The sequence below is a fragment of the Chiloscyllium plagiosum genome, chromosome 9 (assembly GCF_004010195.1).
Source record: "Chiloscyllium plagiosum isolate BGI_BamShark_2017 chromosome 9, ASM401019v2, whole genome shotgun sequence".
Classification (NCBI taxonomy): Eukaryota; Metazoa; Chordata; class Chondrichthyes; order Orectolobiformes; family Hemiscylliidae; genus Chiloscyllium; species Chiloscyllium plagiosum.
In genome coordinates this window covers 42,251,690-42,278,754 of record NC_057718.1, presented here as the reverse complement: position 1 = coordinate 42,278,754, position 27,065 = coordinate 42,251,690, and the positions used below count along the sequence as shown (strand labels likewise).

Sequence of the window (27,065 nt, the reverse complement as noted above, 5' to 3'; positions counted from 1 at the left end):
GGGAAGATATAAAAGAGATCTAAGGGGCAACTTTTTCATGCAGAGGGTGATACGTGTATGGAATGAGCTGCCAGAGGATGTGGTGGAGGCTGGTACAATTGCAACATTTAAGAGGTATTTGGATGGGTATATGAATAGGAAGGGTTTGAAGGGATATGGGTCGGGTGCTGGCAGGTGGGACTAAATTGGGTTAGGATATCTGGTCGGCATGGACGGGTTGGACCGAAGGGTCTGTTTCCATGCTGTACATCTCTATGACTCTATGACTCTAAGCTGTGATCTGTGATTGCCACTCAGCAGGAAATCTGGCTCTATATTTCTCTTTATATTTAGTTTTTGTTAATTTGCTTTGGTTACTTGACTCGTATTAGGGTTGTAAGCTTTCACTATATGATTTCCACTAACCTCTACATCTCCAATGTCCCTCTTAAAATCTACTTCCACGCCTATTTCCTCAATAGTTTGTTAATACTCTGAGTACTTCATCATCCGTGTCAAAAACAACATGTGTGGAATTACACACAAAATTTCAGTCTTATTGTCTGCATTATCACTGTTTCTTGAGTCATTAAATATTTCACAATCAACCACATTAAAAGTTCTTCTGATCCAATAAAAATAAGTAGTTTGGAGATTCTACTCACTGTTTTATTTTCTGATATTTTTCATGAAGAGTTTTAGTTTTGTTATTGTTCCAGTAAGAACATGCAAAAGCTCATTTTAGATTGGCAGTCATTTGTACAACACCTTGAAAATGGCTGTTTTTTCCTGTACCTTTTAATACCACAATATTGACATATTTCTGATTAACTTTCAAGATTATATTCTGATCAAAGTTCACAATTATGGGTGAGAATCAAATGCATCCTTAAGCAGTATTGGGTTTTTACTTGCATTTTCTGTCTCTGTCAACGTCCTTTGCTTTTGCTCTCGTCTTTTCATCTTCTCTGTCTCTGGATGCTGCCTGTCCTTTCCCCTTATGAAGAAATAATATTTAGTGCCTCAGAACATAATTTACAAGCAGTAAATAACAAATGAGAAAGAAACACAATGAACATATGAACAGAAGTTGGGTATTTATGGCATAAGAACATAAGGACAAAGAGCAGGAGTCAGCAATTCAGCCTTTCAAAGCGGCTCCAATGTTTAATATGATCATGGCTGATCTCATCTCAGCCTCAACTCCACTTTCTGCCTGCTCTCCACAATCCTTCAACCCGTTACTAATTAAAAATTTGTCTATCTTTTCCTTAAATTCATTGTTATTAGTTAAAGCATATTATGTTATCAGGGACAAAAAAAACATAAGTAAATGTGCTTAGATGTCCACTCCCCTATAGCACGCCCTTTTGTCCAAGGTGTCACAACACAAAATTTGGTTCAGATTGACCCCAAGGTGTTTGGATGTGTTTACCAACAAACTGTTGATTTTCTGAGAATTATCCATTGTTAGCAAAAGTGCAAATAAAGTGAGCCCATTAAATATTTTGATGTTTATTTTATAAAGTGATACAGAAAGAAAGCATTTCTATTTCTAAAGCGCTCTATTACAACTCAGGACATTCACAAATAAGTTATTATTTTTGAAGTGTTATTAAGTTGACGGGTGTATGTTGGTAAATAAGGCAGATTTATATACATTGTGAGCAAACTGAATGACCAATTAATTTGGATTATGGGAAGAAAGTTGGCCAAAAGATTCTCTACACATTTTGCAATGGTGTTGTTGAATAGCCAACACGACCTAACCATAAGGAGGTGAAGTTTTGTGAAACCATAGTTTCATTTGATCATTCAAACCAAAAGGATGGCTGTTGGCTGTAGGATAATGTCGATACCTTGGTTAAGTGTGTGGAGCAGTCTAGGACAGTATGATGCTGTGTGTTTGAGGAAGGTAAACAAAGTGAAAGAATAGAAAATATCTGGAGAATATTGAAAAGAGCAGAGTAAGTAAGAATACATGTTCACAGGTCTCTAAAGATGCCAAGACACATAAATAAGGTGGTAAAGAAGGCACATGAGATACTTCTCTTCATTGAATGAGGTATTGAATGCAAATGCAAGGATATAATGCTGGACCTACATAAATACACTGGTTAGGCCACTGCTGGAGTTATATGTACAATTCTCATCACCAAGTTATAGAAGGACATAATTGCGAAGAGAGAACGTACAAAGTAGGTTCACAAGAATGTTGCTAGGACTTGAAAATTCCAACAATGAAGAAATATTGGATAAGCTAATGTTGTTTTCCTTCGAATAGAAGAGGCTAGCAGGCAACCTAATTGAGGTACACAAAATAATGGTGAAGATGTGCAATCAGCCTTGTTATTGTCAGTCAATAAAATTATCAAATGAGCCCAGATGTGTTGGGCAAGGATGTACAATTAGTCCAAGGTTATCTAGAGTCAGCTACATTGCCAAGCAAGCCCAGATTAGGAAGATGGTAGCCTATTGGCAATGTGACTAGATTGGTAATTCAGAGACTAGATTAGAGTGGTGCTGGAAAAGCACAGCAAGTCAGGCAGCATCCGATGAAGGACATTTGCCCAAAACGTCGATTTTCCTGCTCCTCGGATGCTGCCTGAGCTGCTGTGCTTTTCCAGCACCCTCTAATCTAGACTCTGGTTTCCAGCATCTGCAGTCATTGTTTTTACCTGGTAATTCTGACACACAGTCTCAGACTCTGGGATCCTACCACGGCATCTGGTGGAATTTCAATTAATAAATCTGGAACACAAAGTTTGTTTCATTGATGGTGACCATGCTAACTATCATGAGTTGTCATAAAAATTCATTTGATTCATAAATGTCCTTTACAGAAGGAAGTCCATCATCATTACCTGATCTGGCCTACATGTAACTCCAGACCCACAGCAATGTGATTGACTCTTAATTGCCCTCTGAATTGGTCAGCTCAAGGGCATATTAGTGATGGGCAACAAATGAAAAAAAAGAAAAAAAAGGGGCTTGTATAGAGTTGACAGGGAAAACCTATTTGTGGGGCCCCTTTCAGAAATGTTTGTGTCATCTAAAACTATGGGTGAGGTGCTGGATGACAGGTGAGTGTCTAATGTTATGTCTTTGTTTAAGAAGGGGTGTAAGGAGAAGCTTGGGAACTATAGCCCTGTGAATCTGACTTCAATGGTGGGTAAGTTGTTGGAAATAATTCTGAAAGATAGGATTTATATGCATTTGGAGAGATAATGAATGATTAGGGATAGTCAGCATGGTTTTGTGTGGGGAAATTGTGTCTGACAAACTTGATATGAGTTTTTTGAGAACGAGGGCAGAGCAGTAGACATTGTTTACTTGGACTTTAGTGAAGTCTTTGTCAAGGTTCTGCATGGTAGACTAATTAATAAAGTTAGATCACATGGAACTCAGGGTGAGCTTGCCAATTGTGTACAAAACTGGCTTAACAGAAGAAGTTAAAAATCACACAACACTACGTTATAGTCCAACAAGTTTATTTGGAGGCACCAGCTTTCGAAGCGCTGCTTCTAACCACCTGATGAAGGAGCAGCACTTAGAAAGCTGGTGCCTCCAAATAAACCTGTTGGAATATAACCTGGTGTTGTGTGATTTTTAACTTTGTCCACCCGCATCCAACACCGGCACCTCCAAATTGTAACAGCAGAAGAAAGAGAACGATGGTGGAGAGTTGCTTTTCGGACTGGACGCCTGTGACCAATAATGTTCTGCAGGGTTGGTGTTGGGTACACTTTTGTTTGTCATTTATATAAATGATTTAAATGAGAATATAGAAGGCTTGGTTAGTAAGTTTGTGGATGACACCGAAATTAATGGTTTTGCAGACAGTGAAGAGGTTATCTAAGATTATAAAGAGATCTTGATCAATTGGGTCAATGGGCTGCAGAGTGGCAGATGGAGTTTAATTTGGATAAAGGTGAGGTATTATATTTTGGTAAGACAAACAAACACAGGACATATAATTAAAAGTAGGTCCTTGGTTAACATTGTAGAACAGAAAGACCTTGGAGTTTTCATCACATATAGATAGGGTGGTTAAGAAGGCATTTAGCACACTTTCCTTCATTGCTCAGTCCTTTGAGTATAGGAGTTGGGACATTATGTTGAGGTTGTACAGAATGTTGGTGAGGCTGCTTCCGGTGTACTGTGTCCAGGTCTTGATGCCCTGTTATAGGAAGGATATTATTAGGCTGGAGAAGGTTCAGAACAGATTAACTAGGATGTTGCATGGAAAGGAGGGTTTGAGTTATGGGGACAGGCTAGATAAGCTGGGTCTTTTTTTTATTGGAGCGTAAAAGATTGAGGGATGACCTTATAAAATCATGAGAGTATGTATAAGGTGAATGGCAGGTATCTTTTCCATAAGGTGGGAAATTTCAAGACGAGGGGGCATATTTTTATGGTGAGAGGAGAAAGATTTTAAAAAGACTTTAGGGACAATTTTTTTTACACAGAGAGTGGTTTGTGTGTGGAATAAACTTCCAGACATTCAGATAAGTACATGAATAAGAAATGATTGGAGGGATAATAGGCCAAGCGCAAGCAAGTGGGGCAGGTTTAGTTTGGGATTATGGTCAGCATAGACTGGTTGGACCTGTTTCCATCCAGAATGACTCTGTGACTCTATTAAAAGCAGATTGGATCTGCACCTGAACTGTAACCTGGCAAGAAAGTAGACCAGGTGCTAGGAAGTGGGAATAGAATGGGCAGCTAGTTTCTTCAGCAATGGCCTCTTTGGGGCATAACATTTCCATAGTTCTAAATTGTCATCAGCAGCATTTCATTGAACTAAGGGATTCAGCTGTTTAAATATTTAATGGATTAGGGGATGGCATTTTAGCTTTACTAAAGGGGCTTGTAGGTGACAAGTGTACAGCAGATTGTTCCACCATGAGTTTGGGGAAATAGATAGGATTTAGTAGAGGGATTTTCTCCTGAGATTGGAATTGTCAAACAGGTCTATTGACATACTCTGTCTGACTAGTAAGTGCCCAGTTGCTGATTTTCTTAATCCTAATATTCTTTCCCTTAAATCAATGAATTTTTTATTTTTAATTTTTATAGTTAAGGTAGAATTATTTGTTTTTTTTCTTTTACAGGTATAAGTTAGTAGAAAAGGTTTGCTACATTAGTTTGTGTCCAAATCGTTATGTCTGGGCAAAATCAAAATGCAGTATCAATATGCCAACTCCTGTAGCCTGGAATGCATTGCTGCTCCCAGTCAGGACAGGACAGCTAGCAAATCTCTTCTTTCATTGTATATTGTGGTGCTCAACAGCAAAGTAAATGAACTTCCAACCGGTGAGATTCCAGTTAGCATTCTATCAATTCCATTCAAATTCAATGAAGCAGAGGTCTAACTGAGTTTGGAATGTGTTTGATTAGATTCGCTACAGTGTGGGAACAGGTCCTTCAGCCCAACCAGTCCACACCAACCCTCTGAAGAGTAACCCACTCAGACACATTTCCGTCCGACTAATGCATTTAACACTATGGGCAACTTAGCATGGCCAATTCACCTGACCTGCACATCTTTGGACTGTGGGAGGAAACCAGAGCACTCGGAGGAAACCCACAGGGAGAATGTGCAATCTCCACACAGACAGCTACCTGAGGCTGGAATTGAACCTGGGACCCTGGTGCTGTGAGGCAGCATTGCTAACCACTGAGCCACCGTGCACATAATCAATCCTACCTCCAAAAGAAATTGTATAAATAGTTTTGAAGAAGCTCGATATGTCTGAACATCATAATGCCTGGATGGTGCTTTGCTCCCAACAAGTCTACTTCACTTTCCTCTGATCTGCTGCTGGGAACCTGAATAACATTCAGATTTGATGCACTATATCTCCAGCTAGAAAAAGCTCAAGTTTCAACCACTCAGAGGACTAAGTATGTCCCAAAATATTTGTTGATCCTATCCTTTCACATTCAATTCACATTTTGCTCATGTGAATCATTCCATTTCTGACTGCTACTTCCTTTTTCAAACCTTTATGAAATCACAAGGGTTTTGTTGTTTTTTTCTCACATTCAGTGCAACACTAACTTCAGTGCTTATTTGTTTATATTACTAATTATAAATTATATTGATTTAACACCTCTGGGGAAAGTATTGCTCAGTGCTTGTTTGTGGCAGATCCTTGAAACCTGCTCATTTACTTCTGAGGAGCGATGAATCTCCAACTGAGCATCCCTAATGTAGTGTATGCTCTAAATTTTATTTGCGTTGGACAGATTATCTGAATATTGCATGTACAAGTTGCATATGCATGTGAGTTTGTTTGCTGTAACAAACAATTAAAAGAAAGAATGTCTTTGAAAATTATGGTGACAGTTTCTCAGTTACTGCTGATGTGAGAAAATAACTATCAATCTAATTTTATTTATATATATGTACATATCCATATTTCCAATGGTAAGATTTGATGCAAATCTTGAGGAAAATAGGCACAGAAGTAAACCATTCAGTTCATCAAAATTTCCTCGCCATTAACCACAAGTGTGACTTATTGAATACTTCAATGTCTTTTACCTACCCCATCTTCATAATTCTTCTAATTACAAGTGTTGCACTCGTAATTAGAAAAAAATGAGGACTGCAGATGCTAGAGAACAGAGTCAAGAAATGTGATGCTAAAAAAGCACAGCATGGTCAGGCAGCATCCGAGACATTCCTGATGAAGAGCTTATGCTTGAAACATTGACTCATGCTTCTTGGATGCTGGAAAAGCACAGCCGATTAGGCAGCATCCGAGACATTCCTGATAAAAAGGTTATGCTCAAAACATCAAGTCTCATTCTTCTTGGATGCTGCCTGACCGGCTGTGCTTTTCCAGCACTACACTTTTTGACTCATAATTAGAAATCTATCAATCTCTACAATGCACATACTCAAAGTCTGAACTTTTGCAGCTGTCTGTGGTAGAGAGTTTTTTAAAAATCACAACCTTCTGAGTAAAACAGTTCTTCTCATTTAGTAGCTAAATAGCGTTCCCTTTATTCTTAAATTATGATCTCTGGTTGTGGACCACCAATCAACAGAAACACCTTACTTGCATCTACACTATTCCTTTTAGTGTTTTGGAGGTTTCAATGAGGTCACCTCTCATTCTTCAAAGCGCCAAAATACAGGCCTGTTTTACCTGTATTTATAGGACAGATCCATCATCCCAGGTACAGGTTTGACAAACCTATAATGCACTCTCCTTATGGCAATGATATTTTTGCTCAGATAAAGAGATCAAAGCTGCACAGAGTACTCCAGGTACAATCTAACCAAGCTCCTATACAATTAAAGCAAAACTTTCTACTTTTGAAAGCAAATCCTCTTGCAATAAATATTAAAATTGCATTAGCCTTCTGAATAGCTTGCTGCACCTGCATGTTAGCCTTCAGGGACTTATCGACAAGGACGCCCAGGTCCCTATATACTCTTACATTTTCAAGAATCTATCGAATTCTGGAAGATAACCACCAATGCATCAATTGTTGTAGAACAATCTCTTTCCACTTCTAAGACATAGATTATCAGGTCCTTGAGATTTATCAAATTTCAGCCCCATCAATTTCCGAATGTCAATCTTCTTACTGATGCTAATTTCCTTCAATTCTTCATTCTCTCTAGCCACTTGGATCCATACTTCTGGGAATGTTTTAGTATCTTCTTCAGTAAAGCCTCCCTGCCATTTTTGTTTCCCATTATAAACTCTTCTGACTCTGCCAATTATGAATCTACATTCATTTTCGCCAAACATTTCCTTTTTACATATCTACAGAAATTCTTGCAGTCTTTTTTCCCTTCATCACAAGTTGTGGCAAAAAAAACGAGCATTGTAATCACATGTAACATACCCCTTGTATTGAGATGAAATTGTATCCTTTAAAATAACATTTTCTGAACTGAATTTGTTGCTTAACTTCCAAGAATACATCTAAAATAATGATTATTCTCATGGGAGGGGATGGGGTAATGATTTTGTTTGTAGTCATGCATATTGGATTTGGGATGCTTGTTTTGGAAATTAAAACATTAAACAATGATTTAAGAAAATAACTGAGGATTTTTATCACTTTGAGTGGCTTCTATGAGCTAAATATCAGTTGAAACCAAAAGAATGGACAGGTGTAAAATCTGCTTCCAGGTTTTCATTATCCCCTGTCTGAATTAGTACCTGATCGGTATGAAGTGGACATGATTTTCAATACTTGTTTGGGCATAATTAATATTTCAAATAGCAGTAAAACCCACATCCCACCATTCATTGATGCATACATTGGTACTCCAAATTGTAACAGTTTGCCATCTTCAGGAAGTAACATCTGTTATCTATGAAAATACAATGACAGTTTTCAACTCTGAATGTTTTACATATGTTCAATATTCCTTTTCTCACAAATCCTGTTTAGATTCCTGCCATTCAGCAATACAAATAGATACAGAACGTACGAGCCACTTCTTCATACCAGCACCAAGTATGAACCTATTGCTTATGGAACTAAGCACTTTAGAGCAACTGAAGATATGCCAAGCAAGAAAAAGGTAGGCAAGCAATAAAACAGTATAATTGACGCTTCATGTTTCTCAATGATTTAATAGTAATTGCCTATTAGTTCTTCATAACCTATAATCAATGAAAATATAAAGCGATAGTTGTTTATATTCAATGTGAATGTAACTTTTCAAAATCTGTAAATGATTTTGTGCTATTTAAGATGTTCTTTGTTTATTAAGAATAGTTACCTATTTGCAATATGCATTGTTTTGAAACCATGAGAAAAGTGTTAAAGGCTGATATCCTGAAGGTGAGTTTATCCATCTCAGAACAACTCCAACATTAGCAAAATCAACAATGATAATGTTTACCAATTTTTGACTTGAGTACAACATTTGAAAAAATCGTTTCCTTAAGGAATGAAAATAAAATGTGTACATTCCATTTGAAGTCTCATTTAGTTTAATACCTGTTTTTGATATATTGAACAAATACAGCCAATTACAATGTATGTGCGTTCCTTTCACTCACTAGATTAGATTACATTACAATGTGGAAACAGGCCCTTCGGCCCAACAAGTCCACACCGACCCGCCGAAGCGCAACCCACCCATACCCCTACATTTACCCCTTACCTAACACTACGGGCAATTTAGCATGGCCAATTCACCTGACCCTGCACATCTTTGGACTGTGGGAGGAAACCGGAGCACCCGGAGGAAACCCACGCAGACACGGGGAGAATGTGCAAACTCCACACAGTCAGTCGCCTGAGGCGGGAATTGAACCCGGGTCTCTGGCCTGTGAGGCAACAGTGCTAACCACTGTGCCACTGTGCCACCGTGCAGCCCACTACATCTTCATTATTTAGTAGTGGGAATGATGTTTCTCAAACAGTTTGATTGATCCTAAATTAATATTCCTGACATATATCTGACTCATAAAATTAAAGGGTCCACAAAACCTTTGAAGAATAGCTGAAGAATTGTATGGAAAGATGAGGAGTGGACATTCAACCCACAAGTATTCATTTCCGAGCAGGAAAAATGAGCGTAGTTTTTGAATTTTGAATGAATATTTAAATAGCCAATATCTGCCAAAAACAACATTACTTCATTTGAGTTACTATTTCTTTAGTAAACCTTGTTTCTCTATTTACTTGCACCTATTTTTCTTGTTATAAACTTACACACAGAATTATAAAATTGTTGTGGGTCCAGTTGGAAGCCATTCAACGAATTGTGTCTATTCTAGTTCAATGTAACCAACACATTGTTTCTTTCAAATAAATATCTAATACCCTGTTGATTACCTCAATAATGCCTGCCTCCGTCACACCAGCAGGTAATGCATTCCAGACCCTAAATAGTGACTATCTGCAAAAATGTTTCTAAAATTGCATTTATTTCTTTTGAAAATTAAATTAAGTTTGTGCCCTCTTGTTCTTAATCCTTTTATAAGTGGGAACAATTTATCCACCTGCCCAGCCCCTAATGATTTTGAAAATCTTATCAATCTCCTCTAAGTTTTCTCTTCTCCAAGAAAAAACATTCAAACTTCTTGAATCTGTCTTCATAACCAAAGTTTCTCATCCCTGGAGCCATTGTTGCCAACATCTTCTGTACTATCTCCAATGCATTTACGTCCCTCCTGAAATGTAGTGGGGACAGGTTACACAATATTTCAGCAAACATGTAACTAGGATCTTACAGAAGTTGAGCATAATCACCTTGTTCTTGTACTTGGCACAGATCAAAATATAAATCCAAGTACATATTTTGCCATATCTTTGACAATTATGCTACACTGTTTTGAAGTTGCTTGGAATTTTACTATATATGACATACTTAAGTTGATCAAAGCTATCTTCTTATGTCAAATCCAAAATCTAATATATCTGTGATCTTCAATATTTGTATAAATAAGCAGCTGCTAGGAGTCTTTAGAGGTTAAAACAATGGAAGACTGCTATAATACATTGCATATTAAAAAGTCTATTCCAGTTGGTACATTAAATAAACATCATAACTTCTAAGATTGATCAGGGTACATATAAAATGTTAATTCACAAACAATATTGAATATTTTTTGTAAAATTCCATTGATTAATTTAAAGATTCAAACTAATTTTCCATAATCATTGTTTTGGATCTTGTCTGAAAGTTTCTCTTGTTAACATTATCCTACTTGTCATAAAATCAAAAATAATGTAAAAGCAATAGATTTGTGACCACAATGATACAAAATATGACTAGAAACTTGTGCACTAAAACTATTGAATTAGTTGGAGTTAAACGCTTAATGTGACAATTAACTAATTTAAATTGCAGCACCCCCAGCTACATATTAATTTCATGCTTCCAAAAAAATTCATTTTAGAATAATTAAATCAAATTGTATTCATTCTCTGTAGTTTATTTATTGCTGCTGTTAACTTTGCATCTTTCCTGATGGCTCTGGCTTGTGAATGCCTAAAACTGGAATTAGCAAAGGACAGTGACATCAATAAATAAATTTGTAGCCATACAGTATAGTCTCCTCTGCAAAAAATACAAAGTTCTGAAAACAGTTTTATTTCAAAGGCAATATTACATTGTGAGCATATTTTCATACTAAACTCTAAAATTATGCTGTTAAAAAGTAATAGTGGAGCAAAGCAGATTTAAAGATTTCAGTTAATCATTCACTGAGGAAAAAGCATTAAAACAAATCAGTAGGAAACTATCTTAGTACATTATATAGAACATAAAGTCAACTTTTCTTCCTCAATAGTTGTAAAATAGAGTGGGAAGTAGAACAGATCATGGATTTAATGTTGCAAAACCTTGGGTGCAGATACATAGGTGCAACTGCAACTGCTTGCCCATTGCAGCTGATGATTGAAACTGCTGTCAGTGGCATCCTGACAGTAATGAACATTCAGCTTAACGACCGTGATTATGATTATCATAATTGATGTGCAAGTGCAATGTGCAGGGATCATTACAGCTGAACTTTACAGCTGTGAAGCAAGCTTTGGTTATGGATAATTGTACTTCTACATGTTGATTGGGATGAAATATGCTTTCAACAGACAACTTTGCATTATTCCTCAAAGCTCCGTCCATCTTGTAATTGTTGGCATCGTCCAGGCAAAACCACTGCCATAAAACTCTGATTTTGACTGGCTATCTCTTATCACTTTAATGTGCTTCTTTGGAGTTTTGTGCATCTGGAAGATGAGTTAAAGTGTGATTGCAATCTTTTGTCCTTCAAGTAGTGTAGCAGAGTATCTACAATTTTAGATGATGGTCTTATGCTGAAACTAATGTATCTGACTTGCCATTAGCTCACATTAAATTGTATCTCATGTGCTGAAAGTTTATAGTATCATGTATAGATTAGTTGCTTTTCCTGTCCTCTTTTACTCTTACCTTTGATACAGTTATTTAAAACAATGTATGAAGAAAATTGTCTCTGGATACAAACCAGTTCTTCTATTTCTAAGGGGAGTTTGTTACAATGCCATGTGAGAACCATAAACCAAATTACTCCCAAATTAAGAAATTACCAATAATATTTCACTTACTTGGACATGACTCCAAGCCAACACATGAATTAATAGGCAAATAATAGTTCAAATCAACCAAGGTACATCTTGTACAATAACAACAATTCCCCTTCAGTTTGCATGGCATTAGATAGCTACACTTTTCTACATACCAATATGCTACTTTTTATTCATTCAGAGTAGATTAGAAGTCCTATCTGACAACAGCTTTCACCTCCACGTTTCATAGTTATGATTGTCATCACCAAAGCAAAATTCTATGAATCCTCTCTCCCTCAGATCACAGTAGGCCTGATGATTTGGCTTTTTCCTTTTTAACTGACTAATTAAACATGTTTCCTTTTTAACTGACTAATTAATAACTACTTGGGTTATGATCTGGTCATTTCTGTGAAACCACACATAACTTTAGCATCTCCAAACTATTCACATAACTTTCCATGTTTTATAGATCACAGTTAACCAACTCACACATTGCCTGTAAGAGCTGCCAATTCCTTTTCCTGTCAAGTAGTAAACCTAGAGAGCAGTTTGCTTCTTCTCCTTACAGATTTTGTTGGGTATTTGCCCTATGAGCTTGGTCTTGTAATTTGCACATTGTCCTTTACTCTCTAGCTCCTTTGCTTACTGCTCTCCTTTGTGTCTATCCATAACTTAACATCATTCTTATTAGTACTGCTGCCTGGTAAAGGGTAATAAGGATCATTTTTTTATTATTATCCAGTAAAGGTACAATTAATTCCCTTACAATTAATGCAAATATTTGAAAAAACTTTTCAAGCATTCTGTAAAATTATTTCAGATTCCACAAACCTTTTAAACAACTTACAAATTTTATTTACTGTACACGGCATGGTGGCTTAGCAGTTAGCACTGCTGCCTCACAGGTTCGATTTCAGCCTCAGGTGACTGTCTTTGTGGAGTTTGCATGTTCTCTCCATATCTGCATGGGTTACCTCTGGATGCTCCGATTACTTTCCATAGTTCAAAGTTGTGGAGGTTAGTTGGACTGGCCATGCTAAACTGTCCAGACTGCTCAGGATTATGCTGGCTTGGTGGATTAGCCATGGGATATTCAGGGTTACAGGGATAGGGTGGAGGGGTGGTTCTGGGTGGGATACTCTATGCAGGGGCAGTGTGACTCGATGTATCAAGTGCCCTGCTTCTACACTGTAGGGATTCTATGATTCTATGATACAGCTTTTGGGTCAAAATCTGTCAAACCATTTTATTGAATTGTTTTAATGGTAAATGCTGCAATGTAATTAAGAAATAGAAGCAGAAATAGGCCATCCATCACCTCTCACTATGCCCCCAATAAGTAATGATTGTGCCTGAATTTTGACATCAACTCGACCATTACCAGTTTATCCCCATCTGTTCCTTCCATTCATTGAAAAGCAAAATACTGGAAATCTGAGATAAAGCAGAAAGTGTAAACAAAAACCAAGCATGGAAAGCAGTATCAGTGTAGAAAGACAAAGATAGAATTAATGATTTAATATTTCAGGTTTGTGACCTTGAAAGAAGCCTGAAACATTAATTCTTCTCTCTTTAGATAGCTCACCTCTGAGTGATTTTCCAGAAAGTGATTCCTTAGAGAAGATGAATGTCTATGCAGTAGTGATCGACAGGCTATTCAGTTGATTAAGTAGATAGTTGAGAAGTAGCTTGAGATAGCATTTCTACATTTTCAGACATACAGAATCCTTTGTCTGTCTAAGCAGATGAGATGCTGCATTGTGAAGGCATTATCTTGTTATGAAAAGGGAAGTCAACAATCAGGACCTCATGTATATCCATTACCTTGCCATGGGTAATCTCTAGAGTCAGAACCATGACTTAGATTGTAAGACTTACAAAACTGCACATTCATCAAGGTGCAAGGAAATTTTAGTATTTGAGGCCCTACTGACTGACGCTATATTTGAATGTTGGGACACCTACTTAAACCTAAGCAGTGGAGAAGAGCAGTGAATCCAGAAGCCTAGCAGTCACATTGTGCTGATGGATGTAGAGATGTGGGTCAAGGATGACTTTGATTCCTGTGACAGTAGTTCTTTTGAGTAAAATTATCCTTTGAGATACTTACTCCCTTCATATCAGCTGCATATTGGCTGCATATAAGATTAAAGGTATCAATTACTCCCCTCCTTTATTTCAGCAGCTAATTCATCAGACATAATTCAACACAAACAGTTCCAAGGTGTATTTGGGAAATATTCATTAGACCTTCACACTCTCTGATAGACATTAATCTCAAAGTTGCTGATTGATTGGACTATGGTCATCTTTTCAAGAGAAAGGATATTCCCCTCCCTGATGCTAATATTTCCAGGTTGGTCTTTCCACTTGCTGGACCACTCCTGCAACAAGTGTATGCTTTTTTTTTTGTTTTCTCCTGCAATGAATTATTCAGCAACAGTTAACCATCATTGACCATCACAATTCACACATTGGTTGACTAACTCTAACATCCTCCCAAATTTCACGCTGCTGTCTTTGTAATGGTTGAAGGTTGACATTAGACACACATCCACTTGGCTGTTTTGAGTCACTCCTGTTCAGAGCGTAGGAGCAAATGGCTGCAGATGCTGGAATAAGTGCTGAAAACAAATGTTGGACATCACAAAGGGCCAGGCAGCTGATAAAGAGTCAACTAGATTCGAACCATTATCTTGTTCTCTCTCCACGGATGCTGCCTCACCCGCTGTGATGTCCAACATTTTTGTTTTCAGCACTCCCATTCAGAGGTGTGCTGTCCCTTTAAGATCTTCATGGCTGACAGCTTGGATTTTGATGGTACTTTTCTTGCACGAACTCAGAAGGTAACTAAGGTTCCCCTATATTGGAGCTGCTGACCACACTCCAGTTGCTGTAAGTATCTTTGGGTGATCTACAGTCATAACTTCTTCCTTTGCTGGATAGTCTTCATCCTGCCACTCTCTAGAAGTAAATGTTCCAACCGGCTTTTACTACTTCTGCAAGACCTTCAGGGAAATGGCACTGAACCCTAACATAACAAGTTGCTATGTTAATGAAATTGTGTTCCTTCTGGATTGACACGTGTTGGAGTATGAATGGCATTTCAAACTCCTGCCTCATGATTACTCCAAAAGATCACACTTGGCCAGATATCACGGAGGCACCTTACTATTTTGTCGCCTCCAGCAAAAGGCAGACATGTGCCTCACTCCAATCTCTAATTGGCTCAGAAACTGAAAGTGATCCAATGTAGTGCTGGTAATTTCAGCAAAATTCACCCCTATGAACACAAGTTCTAGACTGTCCAAACAGAAGTAACAGAAACATCCAGAAGTCATCAAACAAGAACGAGCGCTGACCATTCTCTGTGAGTGGCAAAAAAAACCCTAAAAATCTACAGACTCGAAAGGGAAAATTCTAATTCAAGAAAATACCTAGATCCACCCAATCAGCTACTAAATTGAAGATTGACCATTGTCCTGGTCACGTGTCACCATCGCTGCAAGAAGTTTTAAAAACTGTTAAAAATAACTCAATTCTTATGGTCTATACTTTACATCTATAGAATTTGTTTTCCCTGTCTACACTTCTTCCATCCATAATATTTGTATCAATTTTTTTATCTATTTTATGTGTGAATGGATGAATTTGTGTGTGTGAGTGTTTGTGTGTGAGAGAGAGAAAGAGTGATGTTTTTAAAAGAGTTTTGCTTAAGTCACATAGTGGTAAATTGCAAATGGTTTTTGGCATTTTTTAAAGGATAGGTTTGTTTGTAGTAAATAGTTAGTTTCCTATCAATTATAATTGACTGTGAATTACTTTAATCCTGAATAGCAGTCAGTTAGGCAAATTGATTATCTTGTTGGTTTCATTGTATTACATATTTGTGATGGCTTGTGGGATTGGAGAAGTTGATTGTAGTACCTAAGTGGGCAATTATTAGCCACTTAAGTACTTTATTCCACTATATCGGATATGAGGCCAATGGCTAAATTAAACTAAATTAAATCATGAAGTCAGTGGCTGGCAGCAGACTCAACTGGCATAGAGTATGACAAGAAAAACTTGTAGGCTTCCATGAGAGTGATTCACTTAGTGCTTGTGTAAGTCACCCAGCATTGGGGAGAGGTGGGCACTGAGAAACAACACCTGATCTTGTTGCTGACCATCATCTATCCCCCATGATCCCATTCTGTGATACCCTCTTACCGTTATTCAGCTGTGACCTGGCTCTCTCGTTCACTTCAACTGATGAAGGGGCAACACTTCAAAAGCTTGTGATTTCAAATAAACCTATTGGATTATAACCTGGTGTCTATAACTAACTTCTGACCTTATCCAATACTTCAGATGGGATTAATACCAGCAGCAGTCACCACCTCTCTGATGGCACTGCTGAATACAGCAAAGCTGTGGCTTCTGATTGGCCAGCAATTCTCAGCAGGCAGACTTCTGATTCCAGGGCACCTTGATTCTGGAAAAACACCTTTTGCTGGCCGATTAAGTGCCTGAGGACACAAGATGTGGCCTTTTCCAAAAAGAGATGTCATAAGGGGATCTTGCTAGTTTTCCAACTGGTGGTCAAGATCTTCATTGGGATCTTGAAGATGAGTCATGTGTTACACTTGCAAAAAGCTTGCAATGAATATTAAACCATTGCTAAATGTGTGGATGAATCGAAAATATTTAGAATGATGGGCAAACCTGAAGGATTTCTTACAAAATGAGAAACAGGCTAATGGGGAAATGTAGCCGATATAAAGCACCTTTCAGAATACCTTTGATAACGTAATTAGGAATCTTCAGCGAAGAGGCTGAGTGAGGAGATTACGCTATAGTTGAAGAGGGTGAAGACATGACTGCCAGGCTGATTCAGTATGCTGCATGCATGATGTGGGAGGTCAGGGACACTGATGGTGTCTCTGGCTCCTATAGATGTGGAAAGTGTGTACACATTCAGCTTCTAAATGAGCATGATGCAGCACTGAAGAAAGAACTAGGTGATCTCAGGCTCATCCGACAGAGCAAAAATTTTCTGCACAGGACCTTCAGCGAGGTCATTACACCAAGCATAACAGAAAAGAGAAGAAGGGAGATGACAATGAGGAAGGAAGAGATGATTCAAGTACAAAAGACCCCCTGGTGAACAGGTTGAATCTCTGGTGAACAGGTTGAATCTCTTGGAAACTGTTGAGTTAGACTACAATGCCAATCCGAGAGGCAGACAGGTCTCCCAAAGGAAAATTGGCATGGAGGCAAAGCTGAGGAGTCAGACATCATGCAGAGCCATGGTAATACGGGACTCTATAGTGAGAGGGATTGAAAGGGGCTTTGGCGCCAACGGGCGAGATTTGAGGATGGTGTGTTGCCTACCTGGTGCCAGGATCCAGGATGTCACTGACAGAGTGTAGGGAATCCCCAAAGGTGAAGATGAAGTGCATAGGTGGTGGTGCATAGAGTCATAGAGTCATAGAGATGTACAGCATGGAAACAGACCCTTCGGTCCAACCTGTCCATGTCGACCAGATATCCCAACCCAATCTAGTCCCACCTGACAGCACCCGGCTCATATCCATTCAAACCCTTTCTATTCATATACCCATCCAAATGTTGCAATTGTACCAGCCTCCACCACATCTCTGGCAGCTCATTCCATACACGTACCACCGTCTCCGTGAAAGAGTTGCCCCTCAGGTCTCTTTTATATCTTTCCCCTCTCACCCTAAACCTATGCCCTCTAGTTCTGGACCCCCCGGCCCCAGGGAAAAGACTTTGTCTATTTATCCTATCCATGCCCCTCATAATTTGGTAAACCTCTATAAGGTCACCCCTCAGCCTCCGACGCTCCAGGGAAAATAGGCCTAGCCTGTTCAGCCTCTCCCAAAAGCTCAAATCCTCCAACCCTGGCAACATCCTTGTAACTCTTTTCTGAACCCTTTCAAGTTTCACAACATCTTTCTGGTAGGAAGGAGACCAGAATTGCTTGCAAAATTCCAACAGTGGCCTAATCAAAGTCCTGTACAGCTGCAACATGACCTCCCAACTCCTATAATCAATGCTCTGACCAATAAAGGAAAGCATATCAAATGCCTTCTTCACTATCCTATCTACCTGCAACTCCACTTTCAAGGGAGCTATGAACCTGCACTCCAAGGTCTCTGTTCAGCAACACTCCCTAGGACATTACCATTAAGTGTATAAGTCTTGCTAAGATTTCCTTTCCCAAAATGCAGCATCTCGCATTTATCTGGATTAAACTCCATCTGCCACTTCTCAGCCCATTGGCCCATCTGGTCCAGATTCTGTTGTATTCTGAGGTAACCCTCTTAGCTGTCCACTACACCTCCAATTTTGGTGTCATCTGCAAACTTACTAGTTGTACCTCTTATGTTCGCATCCAAATCATTTGTGTAAATGACAAAAAGTAGAGGGCCCAGCACCAATCCTTGTGGCACTCCATTGGTCACAGGCCTCCAGTCTGAAAAACAACACTCCTCCACCACCCTCTTTCTTCTACCTTTGAGCCAGTTCTGTATCCAAATGACTAGTTCTCCCTGTATTCCATGAGACCTAACCTTGCTAGCCACTCTCCCATGGGGAACCTTGTCGAACGCCTTACTGAAGTCCATATAGATCACACCTACTGCTCTGCCCCCATCAGTCTTCTTCGTTACTTCTTCAAAAACCTCAGTCAAGTTTGTGAGACATGATTTCCCATGCACAAAGCCATGTTGACTATCCCTAATCAGTCCTTGCCTTTCCAAATACATGTACATCCTGTCCCTCAGGATTCCCTCCAACAACTTGCCCACCACTGAGGTGAGGCTCACCGGTCTATAGTTCCCTGGCTTGTCTTTACCGCCCTTCTTATACAGTGGCACCACATTTGCCAGCCTCCAGTCTTCCGGCACCTCACCTGTGACTATCAATGATACAAATATCTTAGTTGGCACAAATGACGTTGGGAAGAAGAGGAAGGTCAATCTACAGTGGGACTTCAGAGAACTCAGAAGAAGGCTGAAAAGCAGGACTTCCAGGGTGGTTATCTCCAGTTTGCTTCTAGCTCCTAGAACTGGAGAGGGCAGGAATAGGGAGATAATGGACTTGAATGTGTGGCTGAGGAACTGGTGCAGGAAGCAAAGATTTAAATTCTTGGATCACTGGGATATGTTTTGCCGTAAGGTTGAATTAGACAAGAGGGCTGGGTTGCACCTTAATAGGTGGGGAACCAACATTCTGGCTGGCAGGTTTGCCACTCCAACACAGGTGTGTTTAAACTAAGTAGTGGGGAGAGGGGAGGGGACAAACTGGAAATTTAGGAAGGAAGTTAAAGGGAAAGTGGGAATAAGAGACGTTAAGAAAGACAACAGAATCAACGGAGCAGAAAACTCAAGAAGGGACCATACAGTATGGTCAAGTGAAATAGGGATTGATAGGAATGGTGAGGGGAGTAGCATGAAGCATAAGAAATAAGGTGGATGAGCTTGAGGCTCAGTTGGAAATTGGCAGGTACGATGTTGTGGTGATAACTGAGACATGGCTTCAAATCGGCAGGGCCTTGGAAATGAATATTCAAAGCTATATGTGCTATCGAAAGGACAGACTGATGGGCAGAGGGGGTGGAGTGGCCCTGTTGCTGAGGGATGATATCAGTCCTTTGCGAGGGGGAACATAGAATCAGGAGATGTAGAGTCAGTATGGATAGAGCTGAGAAATTCTAAGGATAGAAAGACCCTAAAGGGAGTTATCTACAGGCTCCCAAACAGTAGCCTGGTCCCCACATATTGAATAAGGAGTTGAAATTAGCCTGTCACAAAGGTATTACTACAGTTGTTATGGGGGATTTCGACATGCAGGTAGATTGGGAGAATCAGTACTGGACCCCAAGAAAGGGAGTTCATGGAGTGCTTCCAAGATGGATTTTTAGAATAGCTTGTACTGGAGCCTACCATAGAGAAGGCAATTCTGGATCTGGTGTTGTGCAATGAACTAGATTTGATCAGGCACCTAGAAGTAAAGGAGCCATTAGGAGGTAGTGACCATAATATGATAAATTTTAATCTGTAATTTGAGAGGGAGAAGGGAGAATCGGAAGTGTCAGTATTGCAGTTGAACAAAGGGAACTATAGAGCTGTGAGGGAGAAGCTGGCCAAAGTTCAATGGTGCAATACCCTAGCAGGGATGGCAGTGGAACAACAATGGCAGGTATTTCTGGATATAATGCAGAAGATGCAGGATCAGTTCATTCCAAAGAGGAAGAAAGATCCTAAGGGGATGCAGGGGCGCCCGTGGCTGACGAGGGAAGTTAAGGACTGTATAAAGATACAAGACACGTATAACATTGCAAAGATGAGTGGGAAGCCAGAGGACTGGGAAACTTTAAAGAGCAACGATGATAACTAAAAAGGCAATACACGGAGAAAAAATGAGGTACAAAGGCAAACTGGCCAAAAATATAAAGGAGAATAGTAAAAGCTTTTTTAGATATGTGAAAAGAAAAAAAATGTTTAAGACTAAAATTGGGCCCTTGAAGACAGAAACGGGTGAATTTATTATGGGGAATAAGGACTATGTAGTGTTTTGTGCACTCCTTGCATGGGATTTTGCTCATGGTTCGGAAATGCTCTTGATGTATGGTAGTGTGGCTAGTCCTTTAGGTTGCGGCATGTTTTCGTTCCGTTGTCTTTCCCTTAGGCATCTGTTGATGAAATCGCGCGGGTATCCGAACTGACAGCCAGACTACTGCGACCACTAGGACTCATAACAGCACACAAACCAACAGCCACTCTCAGACAACAACTCACCAGGACGAAGTACCCGATACCCAGAATGAGCAAAACCAATGTAGTGTACAAAATCCCATGCAAGGACTGCACAAAACACTACATAGGACAAACAGGAAGACAGCTAACGATCCGCATCCATGAACACCAACTAGCCACACACTCAGATGACAAGCAACATGAGTTCAACGGTGACAACACTACTATTATAGGACAAGCCAAACAGAGAACAGCCAGGGAATTCCTAGAGGCATGGCACTCATCCACAGATGCAATCAATAAGCACATCGACCTGGACCCAATATATCGACCACTGCAACGCACAGCTGGAACTGACAACCGGAAGCGGCAGAGATAAATGCTGGAGGAAACATCACAGAAGCGCTTCACAGGAGGCTCCCAGGCACTCAGGATGTCACCTAGACAGGGGGCGAAATGTCTGCAACACAAATTCCCAGCTCGGTGAACAGAACCACAACAATGAGCACCCGAGCTACAAATCTTCTCACAAACTTTGAATAAAGTTTAACTTTTTTTCTGGCTGGATGAGTCAAATGATTTCTCTGTCCATGTAATGTTTCAGTTGGTGTGTTTAGAAAATCATTTGATTACACTTTAGATGACATATTTGAGCAGGTATCAAACAAAACCTTTAAATAAAAGCTATTCCACTAAACTATTAAATAAAAGCAATTAACATCTGAAGAAAGCAAGAGGCAGAAATATTGTCCAAATGTTTGCACATAATCACTTTTAGAAAAAGGTTGTTTATACAGCTGCTATGATAGAATATTAATGATTTGTTGTCAACTGGAAATTACTGGAAATGTGGAAGATATTCTATTTGTAACTTAATCTGCTAATTATAGAATACAGTTCTTTGTTCTCAAATATTTTTTCTCTTCAAATTCTTTGGGCCTCTTACCTCGGGCAAATAATGTGTTTGGAGCTGCATTTTGGAAGAGTTTTGGGTTGACATGGGAGCGATCCATATACCAAGCATGCTGATCAGACTGCTGAATCTCACTCCCACTTTCCAGGAAATGCAAAGGTGGCTGACTGAACATTGCTGTTTTTGAAAATAAGATGCATCTTATTAAAGTGACCATGGTTTATATGTTCTGGTCTCTGACTCCAGTATCCATAGATTGGGAATATTATGAAAGATGCATGTCAGGACCCTTTGGAAGTCTGATTCATTGGTAACGGTTTGGAAAGCTTAAACATCTAGTGGGTGATTACCTGATATTTTGAACTCTCAGAAAAGGCTCCAAACTCTGCTTAAGTGGAGACTTTGGAGGATTCCAATTCACTTACTTGAGCAATTAACCAGGGAAAGTTAGAAGGATTAAAACTGACCAATTGCTCATGTTGACCCTTCCCTGACCCCCAGGGCAGCAGATCAACACCTGCAAATGCCTGTCTCTCTCCTGAGACTTGACCATTGCCTTTTCACTCCACCACTTCCCCAGATACTTGACGCCAAAGACACCCAACCACATCTGCAATACCCAACCTCAAAGACACCAGATCACTTACCCTGGTACCTACCCACTTCCCTGGCTCCCGATCCACTCTGATATCTGACTACTCTGCCTGACAGCAGGCTGCCTTTCAATAGCTTCCCACTGCTGAGACACTGAATCACACTTGCCCCAGGCTTCCAACCACCAGCTGCCTGAATAAACCCCATTTACATCAGGTAATAACCTCTTTCCTGTCTACCAGAACATCTGATCCTCAACACCCAGTTAACCCCAGGCATCACATATCCTACAGGCAACTGAACACATCCCCCCATGACTTGAACACCTGCTGAGACATGACTCATTCTATCCTCTTACCCATTTACCTGCTACCCTACTCACTCGACCATCAGTCACCTTATCTGTTCACCCATTTACTTGCAACCCTACACCCTCAGTCACCTATCATCCTATCCCATGAGCCACTTTTCTTCCACTCTACTCTTTCACCTGTCTGCCAGACTATCTTCTACCTACCTGTCACCCTATGCATCTTTCACCCGCCCTATCATTCACCCATCTAACACCCCATCTCCTCTTCCACTCTACCCCCTATTAGACCTGGTTCCCTACCACCTGACCACTTGACACTTTATCTCATCATCACCTGACACCTTACCACTTGACACACTTCCACCACCCCGACTCCTACCCTGCACCATTACCCACCTGTGATCTCAACTGTTACCCACCATACTACCACACCTATTTAACTTATACTCTTATCTTCTCCCAATGACTGTTAAAGAAACTCTGGGAGCTTTAAGCTATGTTTAGTTACTAGAAGATACTAGTTATTGCTATAAAAGAGGGGATTTTTTTTTGTGATAACTCCCTAAAATGTTTCTGATATGGTTGTAAAGCTACATCTATTATAATGTATCCTGCATCAAAGAAAGGCTTGAAAATGCTGTGAGGTAAATAGGTAACTTGTCTGATCTGATTTTGAATCCCTATTTCTGATGCAGATCAGATAATTTGGGCCTATATACTAATTTACCTGTGCATAGAGGCAAAGGCACTAAAGGGTGATCTGAACACGGAGGGGATGCAGTAATAACAGCTAAAAGTTCAAAACATCTCACACTTACCACACTAATTATAGTCCATGCTCGATGAACCTGTTGGTGGTTCCGTTCAATGCCATCCAATCCCCCTTACCCCACCACCAATCTTCACACTCCAGCCCCCTACCCATGATTGTCATTAGCATCAATGGTTTTCAGAAATTAATTTTGTTAAGTTCAATTTCAGTGATTTAGAGCTAAAGTAAGAAGGCTGAGTAATGCAATATAGTCTCCAGAATGGATTTTCCATAGTTTGAGTTATAAGGAGACGCTGTGACATTATTTCCCTGGAGTGTAGAAGGCTGAGAGGTGACCTTTATAGAGGTTTATAAAATCATGAGGGGCACACATAAGGTGGATAGCCAAGGTCTTTTCCTAAGGGTACGGAAGTCTAAAATTAGGTTGCATAGGTTCAAGGTGAGAGAGGCAAGATGTAAAATGGACCTGAGGGACAAATCTTTCACACAGAGGATGGTGCGTATATGGAACGAGCTGCAGGAGGAACTTGTACAGTTGGGTACAATTGCAACATTTAAAAGGCATTTGGACAAGCACCTGGCTAGGAGAGGTTTAGCAGGATATGGGCCAAATGCAGGCAAATGAGACTGCTTCAATTTAGGAAACCTGCTTGGACAAGTTGGGCTGAAGGCCTGTTCCTGTTACAGAGAAACATATAGATCAGTTCTACTGGCCTGACAACCGTCTACACTCCCAGCACTTGACCCTCCCTGTGTGCTGTCAAACTGCTTTGCTTTCTCATTGTTCAGCTACTACTGACAAACCCCAGAAATCTACAAGGCAAAAAATCTCCACGAGGGCTGGATTGTAAAGTAGCTATGTTCCCTGTCCTCCCCTGAAATGCCAGTCTGGAGAAAATCTAGCTGCCTGCAGTCCTTTTGTGCTTGGTGGACCAGCAGGGGTGGTTGTTTTAGCTCAGTTGGCTGGACAGCTGGTTTGTAATGCAGGAACATGGATTTAATTCCCACTGCAACTGAAGTTACCATGAAGGATTCTCTTTCTCAACCTCTCCCCTCACCTGAGACTTGGTGGCCTCAGGTTAAACCACCACCAGTCAACTCTCTCTAATGGGAGAGTAGCTCCATGGCCTGCTAAGACCTTGGTGACCTTATCATAGTGCAAGCAGAACGTCTCCCATTAATTAGCCAGAAAAGGACCGCAAAAGACCCAAGTGAATTGGGCTGCTTAACACTTCAATGGCACGCCATAAAATAGGAAACAGGTTTCAAAATGGCAGAATTTTGAGACCCCTAACAGAAATATTTGCATCATCTATAACTAAAGATGAGGTGCCTGGTGAGTGGAGGGTGGCTAATGTTGTACCTTAGTTGAAGAAAGGCTGTAAGGAGAAACCAGGCAACTATAAACTTGAGTCTGACTTTGCTTGTGGATAAATTGATGGAGGGGATTATAAAATAAACGACTTATGGACATTTAGAGAGGTAAAAATTGATTAGGGATAGCCAGCATGGTTTTGTGTGAGGAAAATCATGTCTCACAAACTTGATTCAGTTTTTTGAGGAATTTGTGAAAAGGGTGGTAAGGGCAGAACAGTAAACGTTACTTGCTTGAACGTTAGTAAAGCCTTCGACAAGGTTCCACATGGTAGTTTCATTAGTAAAGATAGGTCACATGAGACTGGTAGTGGAGGGTTGTTTTTCAGACTGGAGGCTTGTTACCAGCGGTGTTCCCCAGGGATCACTTCTGGGTCCACTTTTGTTGTTGTTTATATAAATGATTTGGATGATAGTAAATAAGGCATGGTTAGTAAGTTTGCAGTTGACACCAAAATAGGTGGCATAGTAGACAGTGAAGAAGGTTTCCTAAGATTACAAAGAGATCTTCAACAAATGGATCAATGGGCTGAAAAATGGAAGATGGAGTTCAATCTGGATAAATGTGAGGTATTGCATTTTGGTACAATAAATAAGGGTAGGGCTTTTATAATTCATGGTAGGGCCTTGGGTAGTGCTGCAGAACAGAGGAACCTAGGGGTTCAGGTACATAAATCTGTGAAGTTTGCATCACATGTAGACAGGGTGGTTAAAAAGGTATTTAGAATGCTTGCCTTCATTGCTCAGTCCTTTGAGTATAGGAGTTGGGAATTGTTGTGCTGGAAAAGCACAGCAGGTCAGGCAGCCTCCGAGGAGCAGGAAAATCGACGATTCGGACAAATGCCCTTCATCAGGAATTTTGCCTGAAACGTTGATTTCTCTGCTCCTCGGATGCTGCCTGACCTGCTGTGCTTCTCCAGCACCACACTCCCGACTCTAATCTCCAACATCTGCAGTACTCACTTGCGCCTATAGGAGTTGGGAAGTCATCTTCAGGTTGAGCAGGACATTGGTGAGGCCTCTTCAGGAATATTGTGTCCAGTTGTAGTTAGCCAGTTATCGAAAGGATATTACTAAGCTAGAGAAGGTTTAGAAGAGATTTACCACGATATTGCTGGGTATGGAAGGTTTGAGTTATAAAGAAAGACTGGATAGGCTAGGACTTGTTTCACTAGAGGGTAGGAGGTTGAGAGATGATCTTATAGAAGTTTACAAAATAATGAGAGGTATGGATAGAGTTAATGGTAGTTGTCTTTTCACTTCTGGGTGAAAATGGGGGATTTCAAAACAAGGGGGCATATTTTTAAGGTGAGAGGAGAGAAATTAAAAAAAAACATGAGGAGCAAATTTTTTACACTGCAGATAGTTCGTGTATGGAATGAACTTACTGAGGAAGTGGTGGATGTCATTTCAATGACAATGTTTAACAGACATTTGGATAAGTACATGAATAAGAAAAGTTTGGAGGGATTTTGGCCAGGAATAGGCAGGTGAGATTGGTTTATTACGGGATTATGTTTAGCATAAACTGGTTGGACCGAAGGGGCTTTTTCTGTACTATGACTTTTTGACTCTATAAAAGCAATGCCTCTAGCAAGGTACTTTATGAACCTTCAGAGAGACTGGTGGATGACCATTAAATCCATCCCCATGTTGCATGTCCAAGGTTCTGCCAAAATCCAAGCTTAACTTCTGTAGTCTTGCTCAACCACAGGACAATCATTGTTGAAATTTAGGAGTTCACCGCCCTTGCATTGCTAAATTCCAGAATAATTCCCATAGTGTAACTACAAACCAGAATTGTTTACCATGCTGGTAAACAAATGAGTTTCTCACCCTTCTCCTTGCACTACCCACCACAGTACTACTAAACACTATGTTGAGATTGCCATGGTCCCATCATGCTGAGTCAAATGTGTCTTGGTGGTAACCTCATCCAGCTTTGCAGTGGATAAAGTCTTCATTCCAAATTGTGGCTACAGGATCAGAGTGGTAGGTGCAAGGCGAACAATAAATCTGTAGAGATCAATCAGCCTCACCAAAAGTTACAATATGTTAATACAAATTGCCTTTCAATTCAAATAAGAACTCACATTCTTGTAAATAAAGTAATTAATCTTCCCGGAGAACAAGGCAGAAGATCTACCCATCCTGTCCCTCCTCCACACCCCTATTAGAAAATGGCAGAACTTAGAGTCATAGAGTCATAGAGATGTAGAGCACGGAAACAGACGCTTCGGTCCAACCCATCCATGCCGACCAGATATCCCAACCCAATCTAGTCCCACCTGCCAGCACCCGGCCCATATCTCT

At 40.0% G+C, this 27,065-nt stretch overlaps 1 protein-coding gene across 1 annotated transcript in view; it reads left to right on the top strand.

The window, feature by feature from the left end:
* The window catches only part of spata17 (spermatogenesis associated 17), a 330,038-nt gene that overhangs the window by 174,571 nt on the left and 128,402 nt on the right, over positions 1–27,065 (top strand). Inside the window, exon 9 of the mRNA XM_043695798.1 lies at positions 8,404–8,536. Within this exon, the coding sequence (XP_043551733.1) occupies positions 8,404–8,536 (133 nt within the window). The remainder of the gene's footprint in view (positions 1–8,403; positions 8,537–27,065) is intronic.